General features: G+C 35.4%; 1 protein-coding gene across 1 annotated transcript in view; it reads right to left on the minus strand.

The window, feature by feature from the left end:
* Positions 1–15,175, minus strand: part of HDAC9 (histone deacetylase 9) — a 682,621-nt gene that overhangs the window by 148,784 nt on the left and 518,662 nt on the right. The window contains exons 19-22 of the mRNA XM_064487516.1: positions 10,976–11,031; positions 10,644–10,731; positions 4,981–5,100; positions 4,572–4,669 (exon numbers count right to left, since the gene is read on the minus strand). Of these exons, the coding sequence (XP_064343586.1) occupies positions 4,572–4,669; positions 4,981–5,100; positions 10,644–10,731; positions 10,976–11,031 (362 nt within the window). The remainder of the gene's footprint in view (positions 1–4,571; positions 4,670–4,980; positions 5,101–10,643; positions 10,732–10,975; positions 11,032–15,175) is intronic.

Consider the following 15,175-nt stretch of genomic DNA (forward strand, 5'->3'; position numbering starts at 1 on the left):
TATCATCAAAAAGAACACAAATAACAAATGTTGGCAAGATGTGGAGAAAAGGGAATTCTCGTACACTGTTGATGGGAATGCAAACTGTTGCTTCACTGTGGAAAACAGTATGGAGGTTTCTCAGGAAACTAAGAACTACCACATGACCCAGCAATTCCAACCCCGGGTATATATCCAAAAAAACCCTCACAAAACACACTAATTCAAAGAGAATACATGCACCTTAATGCTCACAGCAGCATTATTTATAATTGCCAAGATATGGAAGCAAACTAAATGTTCACCAACTGATGAATGGACAAAGAAGATATGCTATATATACATACAATGAAATATTACTCAGCCATAAAAAGAAGGAAATTTTGCCATTTGTAGCAACGTGGATGGACTTGGAGGATACTATGTTAAGCAAAGTAAGTCAGATAAAGACAAATACTGTATGATATCTAAAAAATACAACAAGCTAGTGAATGTAACAAAAAAAGCAGACTCACAGATAGACAACGAAGTAGTGGTTACCTGTAGGGAGAGGAAAGGGAGGAAGGGTAAAATAGAGGTAGGGAATTAGAACTACAAACTACTGGATATAAAATAAGCTGTAAGAATGTTTTGTACAACATGGGGAACACAGCCATATTTTATAACTATAAATGGAGTATAACCTTTAAAATTGTGAATCACTATTTTGTACAGCTGTAACTTACATAATATTGTACATCAACTATACTTTAATAAAAATAAATAAATGGTCTTATACAAATAATCACTTTAACATTTGCAGAATTCTTAAAGAATTAATCTTTAGTAAAAATAATGTGTCCAGGGCTCATCTAGAGACCATGAGTAAGAAAGAACCACTGGAACAATCTTTTGAAGTGACAGGTACAGAAGCTGCTTAGCAAACAATCAGCCACTCTTTGTTGAATGAAGAGAAGACATCTGACACTGTCATCAGCAAAAGAATGGGTGTTCAGAGTTCTTTGTAAAGCATACTCCTTGAGGGACCAAGAGAGAGGTTTCATGCAGCTCCCTCAGATTTTTGCTAAATTCACTTAATATCAGGGGTTTCCAATGCTTCTCCTGTAGTGATCATTCCCTTTTTCTTCTCTGACTTATTCATTTATTAATTGATTCATTTGGCCAATACTATTGAATAGCTCTTCTTTGTCATGCTGTATAGTAGGCATTTGTGATTTTGGTTGGGGGGAGACGATCTTACATTTCAGTGTAAGTTCACTGTGCTTTATCACTCCTTAGTCTTTAAAGTCATGAACTACAGAAAAGCATAGCAGTGTGGTGGGACAGAAAGAACATAGATTTTAGAGCCATGTCATGGCCCTTCCAATGAGTAGTTCTGTAGCTTTTACAAACCACTTAAGAAATAGCCAAAATGTCTGTAAGATTTTTAATCTAGAATCTGGCATGTAAGACTCATAATTATCTTATAAACTGATAACCTTAGAAATATATTTAGTTGAACATAAACATTTGATATTATTGAATATTTTTAAAACTTTTGTGAAAAATCTGCAGTATATTCTTTAATTATTTCAGAACTGCATGTAAGAAATAACTAATTATCTGAACTAATTTAGACATTCTATTATACTTTTAAAACTATCTTTAAAATGTAAAGCAAACACGAAAATGTTCGGTTTGCTTGTAATTTTCTTTTTGCCACAGAAGAAGCACATGATATAAGCCACATATGTGACAAATTTTGGCTGGTAAAATAAGCAGCCATCTTATATTCTACTCGGAGCTTCAGAGACTCAGGCTTTCCTTCAAAGACACTTACCACAGTCTAGAAACAATTAAAGATTAAGAAAAAAGAAAAGGAATTCTTTTTCATCCAACTCTGTATTCTGCACCCACACACAGATGCCAGAAAAATCTTCAGTTTCAACACTGAGAAAGAAGAATTATATTAAGAAAGATACGCATATAAAATAACACTAAATCAGAAATTATTTGGGAGTGCATCTCACTACAACTCAGAATTAGAAAGGAACCTATATATCAAGATGGGCAGTCCTTTGCCTGCAAAAGACAAGGAAGTTATGATCTGTATTCCGGCCACACAATCCCGCCCTCATGCACTTGAGCCCACAGAACAAGATCATGTCATGACTCCATGCTTTTCAGTCTACTTTCTCTGCCTAGTATGAATCCCCTTACTTCAATTCTTTTACCCCTTGAAAACTCCCACTTATCCTTGAAAGCACAGGTCAAAAAATACGTGGTGAAGCCCTTCCTGAGACCCTGCATCATGTTATCTTCTCTCTATCTAAGGACATCTATTCTCTAGAACAGTATCACTTTCGTTACGCTCCCTAAGAGCAAGTCAGCTCTAAATTCCAAGTGCTCATCACTGTCCCTGGCATATACTATCTGTTCAATGAATTTTTTTTGAATGAAAGACTTACTTTCTTGATTCCTCCATAACAAATTTACAAGTATTTCTAGTCACACACATTAAGTGGCAAACAGACATGGTATAGTTCAAAATGAAAAGAATTACTATGGTTTAAATCTGGTCCTTAAATAACTACGAACATTAGAAGCCACAGTTTTACACTTAGCCTAGCTAAATAACACCGCTTCTCCTCTAAGCTTGGATATGGTGACTGGACTGAGAAGTTTAGAAGAGTTTACTAATACAGATCATCTACAATCCAAGCAAAGAGAAGGTGCCACACTTGAGGATATTCACACACTTTGAGGAGCACTTGATTCACTCACCATTTCAATCAAAAGACAACAATGTACACTGAATTATCTGTTTTCACATTGTTTCATGAATCTGTCGTGTTCAAAGGGGTCTTTTAAAAAAAAAAAACTCATCCACCATTAACTTTGTCATGAGAGAACAAACAAGTGTAAAATATAAATTATCCTTCCCTGTTGTGAATGTGATCCATTCCTATGTAAAGCTACAGTACCACAAATAGTATTATAATAATAAAAAACTAACAATTTTGTATGGCAGGCATTAATGGATATGATCATATGCAACAGTAAAGTTGAGAACTTAATGTATCCTGTATGTTACTGGGTTCACTTGGTAAAAAGACTAATTCATATGTGAAATAATATAAAAATCTATTATTCCATTAGAGTTGCTTTAAAATATTAATAATGCTTGTTAAGTTGCAAATATAAGCAAAAAGATTTCATAATATTGAAATCCCTATAGTTTCTTAATATAAGTTTTTAGTTTTTCTAATTAACACAAAGTATCGTCATAGACAACCCAAGTCAAAGTAAATAAACTTGTCTGTTACTTTTTCTATAAATAGTATATATACATGAACATATTTTTTTCAAAGTAGAAATCTGAACTATGAGTAGAATTTTCCTTAGTATCCCAAATATTAAAGCAAATATATTTATTCTACTGTATATTCTAGAAAATAGCAGTTTTCTATAATTTTTCTTGGGCCTATTTTCAAATGAGAATGACTCTCAAATGAGAAATTAAAGTATGTATGATACACAGGACAACAGAAACCCACCAAAATTTCACCAAATAAAAAATTTCCCTATGTGTTTTGGATATATTATCAACAGGATTTTGCCCTTGGGAATTTATAAATGGTAAATTTTTTAAAAAAAGAATGCTTCTAAAATTTATCATGCACTTGTTTGCTTTTGCTTTCAAATACACAAAACATCCAAAAATCATGCATTACCAAGAGGTTAAAATCTAAAATCTTGCAAGTGAAGCACATATTGACATAATCTGGTATTTTTCCTTAAAACAAAGACCTTTCCAAGGACTGAAAAAAAATTTAATTCCAGAGAACAAATGCATTTTAAAACAACTATATCTAAAAAGAAAACCTTTAATTTGTTGTATTTCTTATTTAAATTAATTTTTAAAGTTTTTTAGGAAAAAAAAGTAGCAGAATGAAATATTTACATAGTAATATATACTTCAATCACTGGCTACATGTTTTAAAGAAACTGAAAACAGCCAATTAGTCAGCTAGTGTTTTAATGTGAGAGGGAAAATACACATATTATGAGAGAGAAAAGTCATTTACTCAGCCATGAAGTGAGACTGCCTAGGCCAATGTTCCAAATGTCAGTTAGCTCCTCAGAACTAATGGAGAGCTACATGCAAAAGAAATTCTATAGTTCAATGAAGTCTGGGCAATGCTTGTTCAAAAAAGTTAAATAAGTAGTGAAGGACTTCCTAGAGCTTTTAATAAGCTAATATCCATTCTAAATCACATCATATGTTATAATAGGAAGAATTTTCCAGAACTACTGAACAAAAATATTTTTCCTTTTTCTTTTTTTTTCAGGGGAGGGGAGCATGCCTGGCCACTGGCCAACATACCTGCATACTAGGTCTTGACGCACCTCTTTTTCATACACGTACTCCTTATGTGACTTTGTACCAATATTCAGGTTCCCCCAAGGCAAATACTTCCTAGAGCTTTGATAGAATGGCTCCTTTAGCCACTGTACCTTAGCTAGAAGTTTGCATTTCTCTTTTACATATGGTGTTGTTTCAGTGGACCTTTGTTTTCTAATTTGCCACTTTGAGAGAAAGAAGTACTAACCTGAATGCTTCAAGGTACTCAACATCTCCCATGGGGGGATCAAGGCCACCTGTCCAGGCAATATTTATATTGTATCCTTCTCCAAGGCCTGTTCCAACCTGGGAAGAGAAAAACCACACCACAGTGGGTAGAGGAGAGCACAGGGAAGAAGCAAGAAGAGAGGAAAACAAACACATGTAAGCTCTTGAAATAAACATCAAACAACATGTCAAATCAGCCCAACATTGCTTGACAACCAGTGCTCTGGGTTATGCACTTGTTCTGCACTGGTTCTTGGTCCCATGGGATAATTCAGTAATCTCGTGTAATTTAAAACACCAGCAAAGGACAAGAAAATTAGGGGTAATCATGCAATGCAATTACCTGAAAGATACAAATAAAAGTGGGGCTCTAAAGAAATAAACCGAACCTCATTTGGGGCTCCACTGCCAGGGAAAAAGTTCCCTTCATCATAGCGATGGAGTGAAATATACAGGATGCTGGGGTCAGCATAAAAGGCCTGCTGTGTACCATTTCCATGGTGAACATCCTACAGGGAAAAGAAAACAGATGACAAATACAGTCACATTTAACTCTGTGTGGAGACAACTTTCCTGATTTCTAGTTCCCTGTCTTTTCTATCCCACCCTCCTTCTCATTTTCTGTCTTCTATATCCCTCTCTCTTTTTGCTGTTCAGCTTGCTTCCACACCACCCCCTTTACTTCCTGAACTTTCAGGCAAATTACCCTTTAATGCACTCATTTTTTAAACTGGCTTCTAAAAATCAGGAAACCACAGCGAACATGCCCTGGAGACTCCAGATGAGCAGTCATTGAGAAAGCCCAGTCCTTTGGTACAATTAGATATTTATACACCGGCCCTTTGTACTCTTTGCTTCAGTGATGGAATCTCGCATCCTGTTTTATGGAGGAATTTTATGACTTATTAACTGCCAACAGTTCATAACCCCTCAGGCTTAATTAACTAGCCTCATTGGCCTCTGAAGAAAGACTAATGTTTAAACTACAAACTAGTATTTTGCAGAAGGATCTATGGCTTACAGAGCATTTTCGCAATTCTTGACAGAACACTAAACATACGTGTACGCATTGATTTGCCAAGTCCCACCATTAAGGTCAAAGGCTTTGCAACCAGCTGAGTAAATTGGCTCTCTTGAAGCGTTCAGTTCAGTTAGCAGTCCCTCAGCAGTTAGAGTGACTTCAAAAGAGATGCCAGATGCAAAAAGGACTTCATATTTTATTTTGGTAAAATTGTGACGGCAAGAGTTGAAGACACAGGAGCATGAGCTCTTTAGCTATTAAATCATTTGGGCCAAAGCAGAAAGATGGCATGGGGCTTTATGTTATCTTGTCCAATCTGCCTAATTTTAATATTATATTATGGCTCTCTTCCCAGCCTCCTTCCTCCTCCTTTTTTGTTCCCCACACCACTCCCTCTTCCCACAAAAAAAAAAAAAAGGCCTGTTTCATTAAAATGAATGAAAAAAATTCTTGATAATTTTGATAATGATCCCAAACTTCATAGTTCATTTTTCTAATTGTTTTATGACATAAACATGCTGGAATTGATAAAAAGATATGAGAAAAATAAAACTAATAGCATTTTTAAAAATGTCCTCACTAAAAGACCTGAAGTGTTAAGAATCTCAATTAATATGCTTCCTAAAAGGTTCTTAACAAAATAAATAAATGACTCTTAAAAGTGAATAACATATATTTGTATATAATATAATATTATTGCTACATGTATAACTTATATATGGTTTCAGGTTCTGTTATAAAAAAGCTTTGGTCACTTGTGACTATACACTTACATTGTACTTTATTTTGTATCAGTAAGAATCAAACTATATTCAACAATGAGTCCTACAATTTTTGAGTTGGGCACTGTGTTAAATATCTTGCTTGGATTATTTAACCATTACATGATGTATATAATATTCTTCCCAATTGAAAAAGGTAAGTAAACTGAGACTTGGAGAGTTTCAGTAATTTTTGCAAAAGTGGGTGTTGAATCCACTTCTTACTCCAAAGGCCAAACTCAGAACCATTATATTGTTAACTTACACTTACATTCATTACACCTTTGATTCTCTTAGCAAACCTATGAAGTGAGACTGGTGGTCAGTATTGCTGCCTATTGAAGTTTATATAACTTGTCTCCACTTCAGCCTCCAGCCCAGAACTCCCTCACTAGACACCACCAAAATCTCCTTTTGGTGGGTTCTGAAAGCCTATTCTGAGTTTGCTAGTCACAGTGTAGACATACACCAATCCTCCCTCCCTTTAATATACTACATATATCCAAAATCAATTGAGGAATCATAAGATATTGGAGAAGATACCATCTTCCCAGAAACTTATTCTGTCTAAAGGCATACACATCAGGGAGAAAAATAACTTACTGAAAATACGTTAATTCCTGGATTTCTGAATGTTCAGATGAAAGGAAGAGAGAGCAAAACTACTTTCCTTTATGAGGACAAAAATGAAACAGTTTAACCCACAATGTCTTTTGAGCTTGATACTGGATACCCAGAGGATGGACAAACTAAATATTTTGAAAAACAACATCAATGGAATGTTTGCATTTCTACTACGTGACAGAATTTTTAGTCAGCATTGTAAGAAAAATTTTGCTGTGTGCCTAAATGCATTCACAGTTTGAAAACCAGAAAAAAACTACTTTACTGTTGCAAAGGTTTATTTAAGAAGGTAAAAAAAAAAAAAGATAATTTGCTTTAGGTATAAAAGCATTGTTTCTTGAAAAATGTGCTGAGTGCAAATTTTTTGCATACATTTCAGAATAAGAAATATAGTCCTACCCACAGTACCATAAGGTTTCAACAGGCCTCATTCATTAAAATTCACAAATTGATTCTAAAATACATGGATAATTCTTGATTCCATATTTATATTCACAAAGTATTTAGAGATAAAGATAAGTCTAAATGTGCCTTTTGTTTTGGGCAACAACTTAGAACCTTGAGAATATTTTTTTCAGCTTTCTCTGAAAATATTCATACAAAGTACTTACTGCTCAAAATGAGGATTTTTTCCCCACAGCAACAAATATATACTAGGGCAATATAAGCAAATTATCTATTATATAGTAATGAAATGAACTTAATCATTAATGACCTTAAAATAGATCATATATCTAAGATTTGTTGGAAATGCTGAAAAATCATTTCAACATTTTACTGATTAAAGATATACTGTGAAAATGTATTCTATACCAGGATTACAATGTTAAAATAGCTTTGAATAGATTATATATTCTACCAATTAATGTTATCACTTACAATTATTTAGTATTGCCAATTGTGACAATTCTTGGTCAGGTCTGGTGCTTGGCCAAAAATGGAATTGCCTAAAATCTAAAGACCCTTGAAGTGTCTTCTAATGAAAATAGCCTAAAACATTATTTTCCACTGAACGCCACATTACATTAAAGTTACTGGAGTCCTGTAGACAAATCCCACTTGTAGGACAGGTTCATGCCCTGAACACAACAGCCAATGTCTTGTAGGCTGAAAAGCAGGTGCACCTGCTCCCTTTTCTCACCAATCTGGATGTCTTTGGAATTTTCCCCAGAAAGAGAACTGGAATGAATAACCTCCACAGACAGGTCAACTAGAATCACTGCTTCCTAAAATACTCAACGCTTCTGAATTTGGCTGTGGTCTCAAATAGGAGGTGAATTAAAGCTCTGGCTCTCTCCTCACTGGGCATAAAAAATGCTGAACCTAGCTGCTGGACAATGGAGTAGCTTCGTCCTCTGTTGGCCCAGGCATTGGATGAGCTAATTCATACCAATTAGCTAAAGTTAGTGACTTTGGATATGCAGAAATAAAGTTCTTTTGCCACTGAAGAACCTTTACTTCTCTTCTGCTAACCTGCAGAACAGATCTGTCAGCCAGGGAGAACGGGTATCTCAGTGCCACGTGGCACTTTAAAACTTCCTTCTAGGCAGCTGGAAGAAACGGGAATTTCCTCAAAGTATCCCTGCAGCTGCAGAATTTGGAAGACTTTAAAGTAAGAATATGCGTGCTGGTGGTGATCTCAGAGGCAACCCTTTGGACAGAACTTTGTATGTTTAGAGAATATGAAACAAAAACTTCTCTTCTACTACAGCCTACTGGGAAATCAGTATCCTTTATGTTGGATAATGGAGCAAATTCGTAATCAAAGGCCAGTAAGCTTACAGGACACTCCTCAGAGCTACCAAGCAACTTATTTTATAAATCATACCAATTATCTCCAGCAATCTTTTATTCTTGTATTAATGTACAAAAACAAAATTTTACACACAAATCCTCTGGGTACAAAATATCCATCACAAGTATGGCATTTTAGCTTTCAAGTCTATTCAATTAATCACGTTAGACTTTGGATGTCACAAATGTGCTTTTAAAGAGACTCCTAACAGTATCTTCATAATAGCATAAAATGGTAGCAGAGTCGATTCCTCAGAAAGTAATACTACAAGATTCTTAAGGACAGGATGACAGTTTACCAATCTCCTTCCTGCATAATTTTGACAAATTCAGAAAGTATAGAAAAATTTTCCCCCAATCCTTGGCCTTCATCTGGTATGCTTTCTTCAAATTTTTGCCTTATCTTTCTAGCAGAACTTAGAGTTCTAGAAGCAAATCATTTTTTAAATTTACTATCTTATAAATCAGGCAAAACAATAATTATTAATTATTTAAAATGTCATTTTATATGTTCATGGGAAAATAGGTACTGATGTCCTCGTTTTTGTAAAATTTTAAGACCTTGCTGCTGTAGTATATCTAGGCCTTCAACACATCTCTTTAATGGTGAACTATGACCTACAATGAAACTTAAGCGTGTTTGGAAAATATGTGGAAAGCTGGGTTTCAATACTCTCGGCACCAAAGTACTTGCAGGAAGGCCATGATACAGTATGTGGAAAACAGCATTTCCTACCAAACACTAGAAGTGGCTATCAGTCTTTTTTATTTCTTTTATCTTCATTTTACCTTGACTAAGTATTTCTTCACATGGCTTTGTTTGTGCTCTCTCAACCCTTCGGTGTGTCTGCTTAACTGCATCGGAGGGCCGGACGGTGAGGCCACGACTTCCCAATAAGATTTAATTATGAGTGCAGATATGAACAAGATTTAGACTATTAAGCCCTGCACTTCAAAAAAACTTTTAACATATTTTGCCTTTAAATCTTTTATCACCTGCAAAAATTAATTAAGTGCAGATGTAGCAGGTTCGCTTTGGATGCCAGGGTTCATTTCCTGTCTATGCTTTGTCAGACAACCTATTACACCTCCTCGTGAACTGGAGGCAAACTGAAAACGGGGCTCATAAATCACCAGTCAGCTCTCTTTCGCCCTTTCCTGGGTTGGTCCTTTTGTATGGGGCAGATCTCCAGCTCATTATTCACGAATATACTATAGACAACATGCCAAGTGTCATCTGCATTTAAACAAACCATTTGTTAAGCAAATTATAAGTCTATTGTGTAAGAATGCATCATGTTAAAACGTAAGACTAATCTAATGCCTCTGACTTTTAATCATTCAGGGATCTGCCGGGAGTCATCCCAAACTGGCATGCATGATCTGAGATCTTTTCAGAAAGAATGACATGCTGATTTGTTTTAATAATACCACTGTTGCACAACAAGCAACATGATTGCTAACTAGGGGAAGTGGCCAATTGGTTACCAAAGCAACAGCATTCTTTCCAGCACATCTGACTATTTAAAGTCTATATTCTGTAGGGAAAAGTAAATTCAGGTTCTGTTGGGTTATTTTAACTGTGGAAGTATCAATTCATTTAAGGATCATAAAAGTTGCCCTGATCTGCGCCTTCTTCTCATTAAATTGCAGTTAACACCATGAAAGTGAAATGTGAATGTTTATGGTTTCAGAACTGCAATCCTGAATTTAATGAGTTTCCACATTCAAAGGAAACACACCCTTTAGTTGTTTGCAAGTGCTAAAAGCAAGGCAACCTAACAGAGAAATACAAATTCACTCCCTTTTATCTAGAGTCACTGAAAATGCAGCTCTGGCCAGGAATACATACCAGATCTACAATCAATATCTTGCTTATATTTAGTTGGTCTCTCAAGTATTTGGCGGTAATTGCAACTGAATTAAAAAAGCAGAACCCCCTGCGGAATAGAGAAGAACAGAGAAATAAGAAAGCAAATCAGCCAGGAAAACCATTATAAATAACGTTCAGAGCATTTTTTAAAATGCTATATGATCTCTGAAGCCATAAATCTGCTTCTGGGAGTACCTCGCAAGATTTTTCAGTCCATCTGCTAACAATTAGAGGCTTCAGAGACATGCACGGGGCAGGTGACTGCCAGGAACCGTGGCACTTGGAGATGGGCAACAGTCCCTAGTACTTACATGGCTGTGGATTCTTCAGCATGATGCCCTGGGGGCCTCACAACAGCAAACCCATTCTGTAAGAACAAGACAGATTTTCGGTGATCAGATATGAGAGGACTGCTTGGATCTCCATGTACTATAGAGCATTAGGCATACACAGAAAGACTGAAATCTGTAAGAGGCTTCAGAGCTTGTTTTCTTGCCCCCATTACCATTTCACAGAATAAATAGATCACATTTTCTCAGATTCTGTCTCAAAAAGAAGGTTCTCACAGAGCCAGGGAAAGAACAGGGATTTGGGAGTTGTACCTAGCTGGCAAACGTGCATATCAGCTGTTACACTAACATGATTCATTTTTAAGAACAACTTCGTATTTTTTTGACACCAGTATCTTAGACAAGGAGAACAAATTCACTCTTGGTGAGGGTTTGGGTCAAAGTACGAAAAGACCAGGGAAGATCCAAAGTGAAAATTCTTTAGCTGGATTCCCTCAATGATTATTTCCACTCCAGTGTCAGCAAATGATAAATTCACACTCACACACTCACATACACACAAAAGAAACCCCTGAAAGGTGAAAAAGAGAACATGAAAAGCCCATATTCCTTCCAGTCTATAAATTTAGCTTGGATGACTTCCAAGACTTGCAACTTTATTGGATTCCCTAAGTCAATTTCTAGCCCACGTTCTGGAATTTTATAAAGAATTCCAGGGCTGAGTAGCAATCAGATCTATCCATGATCAAGGAATGCCTTAACCTCTAGATTAGTTGGAATGCATCACGGAAAGCTGAAGTAACTCCAGCATGAAGGCAGGGAACTATAAATCCTTGCAAAGCCAGCATACTCAAAGAGTTGGGTTGCTTGACATGAGAAAAGAAATCATTTATCAGATGGTTCACACCACCTTTCACTTAACTATGATTCAAGTAACATGCTCACGACAGGATGTTTCTTTAATATATAATCCTAAAACTTCAGAAATAATTTTAGTATACCCCAGAGATATTTTTTCCCCAAATCTTACTATAAGCATAAAGATATTATCAAGGAAAATAATCTATTCCCAAGGGCTTTAAATATATTCTAGAACATTATGGTAATTAACACACTGAGTTAATTTGCTATATATTTTGATGAGTACAAACATAATAATAATAATCTCAGAAGCAAATTACAAGTCAGTCACGGTGGGGAGGGTATACCTCAAGTGGTAGAGCACATGCTTAGCATGCATGAGGTCCTGGGTTCAATCCCCAGAATCTCCTCTAAAAACAAATAAATAAACATGATTACCTCTCCTTACCACCAAAAAAAAAAGGCCAGATTGTTAAGGTCCTTGAATGGCAAACCAACTGGTTCAGTAAAAAATGTACTAAAAAAAAAAGTCAGTCACACAATACCAATTACAAATCTAAAAATGATGATAAACATATTCCTTATCCTTGTTCTTAAGCAACTTACTATCTCTCTGGCAACAAAAGATTAATAAAAAAGAAACTATGAATGAACACCACAAGATAGTAGTGTAATTTTAAGAGTGTAGAATGAGAATCTAGAGTGTTATAGGACTTCTGAGAATGAAGAATTCTGTCAAGATTAGACATGTGCAATGTATTTTACTGGGAAAACAGTAGTTAAGGTGAAAATAACAACAAATATAATACAAGGCAATATAATCAGCACGTAACTAATTTTTACAATTTGATTAACAATACTAATGATCTTTTGTAATTCAATTTAAAATACTATGTTTTCTATGTAAAGGGCATGATTAGACAATATAAAGAATAAAACATCCAGTGACCAATAATTATAAGAAAAAATATTCAACTTAATTAGTAATTAAATAAAAGATGAAAATCCCAATGGGAAGACATTTTTCCATTTAGGAAATTAAAAACTTTAAAAATACTCCATGCTGACAATGGAGTGGTGCCTATATACTCATAAATGCTGCTTGCAGGAGGATACTTTATTATAGTCTTTCTGGAAAATAATCTGCCTCTGTACATTTAGAGGCTTTATAAAACATTTACCTTTTGAATTAGTAATCTACATAAAGGATTCTTGACCAAAAGGTATTACTAACTGTGTAGACAAGTATTTATGTAAAAGATAATGTTTTATTTACAATAGGAAAAATGAGGATTATCTAAGTTGACTATTAGGAGAATGGCTAAATGAAAGATGGTACATCTTTACCATAGAATATTAAACAGCCATTAAAATTTTGTTATAAATATTTAGTAGAAATAGATTAGACATTTTAGCAATAGTAGGAAAGACTTATCAATTTTAGAAGTGTTAATGTTAAAAATAATACATACAGCATATCTGAGCGGGTTGTTTTTAATTTATAATTTCATGTATTTTCCAAATAATTCTACAACAAATATCAGTAATTTCAGAGTGAAAAAATATTATAAAACAAGGAGAAAGTTGAGAGGTAGGTTTTAAAGGTCTTACAGGGAGAGTTGTGTTCACAAAGATGAAAAAGGATTTAAATGGTATTCTGGATGGGGGAAAAACATGAACAATGGCTCAGGAAAAAGGATTTTAGAAAGTATTACATACAGAAAATCAATCTGAATTCAGTTCATGTTAAGAAACAAAATGGAAGTGAAACTGCACAGGTAACTAGCTAGGTTACAGAAAACAAAAAGCCAAACAGAATTTAATTCCATCTTCCTCTTTTCTCTTACAGCCAAATTCCTTGTACAAAGGGTCTGCCTTTCCCTTTATAGTTTTCTTCAGTAACATCCACCATTCTATTAAACTGCTTCTGAAACTGTTTGAATTGGGCTTGAAAATTATCTTCTTGCCAATAACAAATCTTTTCTTAGTCATAATGATCCACTCAGACTTTCCAGTGTGTTCTCAGAAGCGGTAAACTCTTTTCTGAGGGCACCCCTTTCCTTAGTTGAAACCTGCTTCTCCCACAGCCTGCTCAGGTGGCAGCTGTTCCCCTTCTCACACCTCACAAACCTGCCTGCAAGCAGATCGAGCTAGTATTTTCCTCTCTCATGGCTGCTTTGAGAGCATGAAGCCTACTGCACCTGCCCCCCACAACACTCTCATATGAAAAATGGATTAGATCACCCTGAAAGAAAGAAGATAGAACAAGTAAGATGACTGAGGCTGAGTCCTGTGGCAGTCCCATTCCCTTTGCCTCCTGTTACACTAGAAAAGCTGTACTCCTTCCTAGAATCCATCTCACCACCTGCAGTTAGGATATCTCCTCCTACTTTTCCACTATCATTTGTTTTTCTTACTAACATATTAAATTCATATTAAAATTCCCAATTATATACATTTCATCGAGGTTTAAACAGGATCAACTTTCTGCTGAACTGAAAATAAAATAATATATATATCTTAACTAAGATAATACAAATATATTCATATACACGCATACACATGTAAATGTTTATCTCCATCTTAATTCCATTGATCCTTCCAACTGCCACACTTCTTTTCCTTCCCTTTTAACAGCTAAAAATCTTGAAAAGGTGGTCTATCATGCCTTCTCTTTTTTTCTTTTCATCACCTCTGCCTCAGTCACCTATCTCTAATTTATTCTCCATCTCCATCAGTTTACTAAACAAGCTTTTGCTAAGGTTATCAATAGCCTCACATCACTAAATCCAATGAGATTTTTAAGCTCTCAACCTACTTGGCCCCTCATTAGCTTTCAGCATTACTGGCTACATCTTCCTTTTTAAAACACTCTCTTCCCTTGGCTTCTGTGACTTCATACTCTCCTGGTTTCCTTATTTTACTTTCCACTTCCTAATCATCTTCCTTAAGGCTCATCACCCTCAGTCTGCTTATTAAACATTGAGGTCACTCCAGGCCCAGTCTTAGACTTCTCTCTGCTTTCCATACTCACTTCTTACGCAACGCCACAACTCTCATGGAATTCAATTACCACCCATCATAACATACTTGGCAGATTTCTATTTCCAGAATGAAAAATGCTCTGAACACCAGACCAAAATACCAGCCCACTTACCTGATATTTTTCTCCCAAGGTTACTTCAAATTCAACATACCCAAGATCAAACTCCTAAGCTTCTCCCAGCCTTCTCTAACTTACCAATGATATCATGATTCATCCAGTGGCTCAAGTAAGGGACCGATGAATTATCCTTTAATGGGGCTCCCTCTCCCTATCATTCCTCCATCTCATTTTATTATTTAATTCATGACTAATTC

Source organism: Camelus dromedarius, chromosome 7 (assembly GCF_036321535.1).
Source record: "Camelus dromedarius isolate mCamDro1 chromosome 7, mCamDro1.pat, whole genome shotgun sequence".
Classification (NCBI taxonomy): Eukaryota; Metazoa; Chordata; class Mammalia; order Artiodactyla; family Camelidae; genus Camelus; species Camelus dromedarius.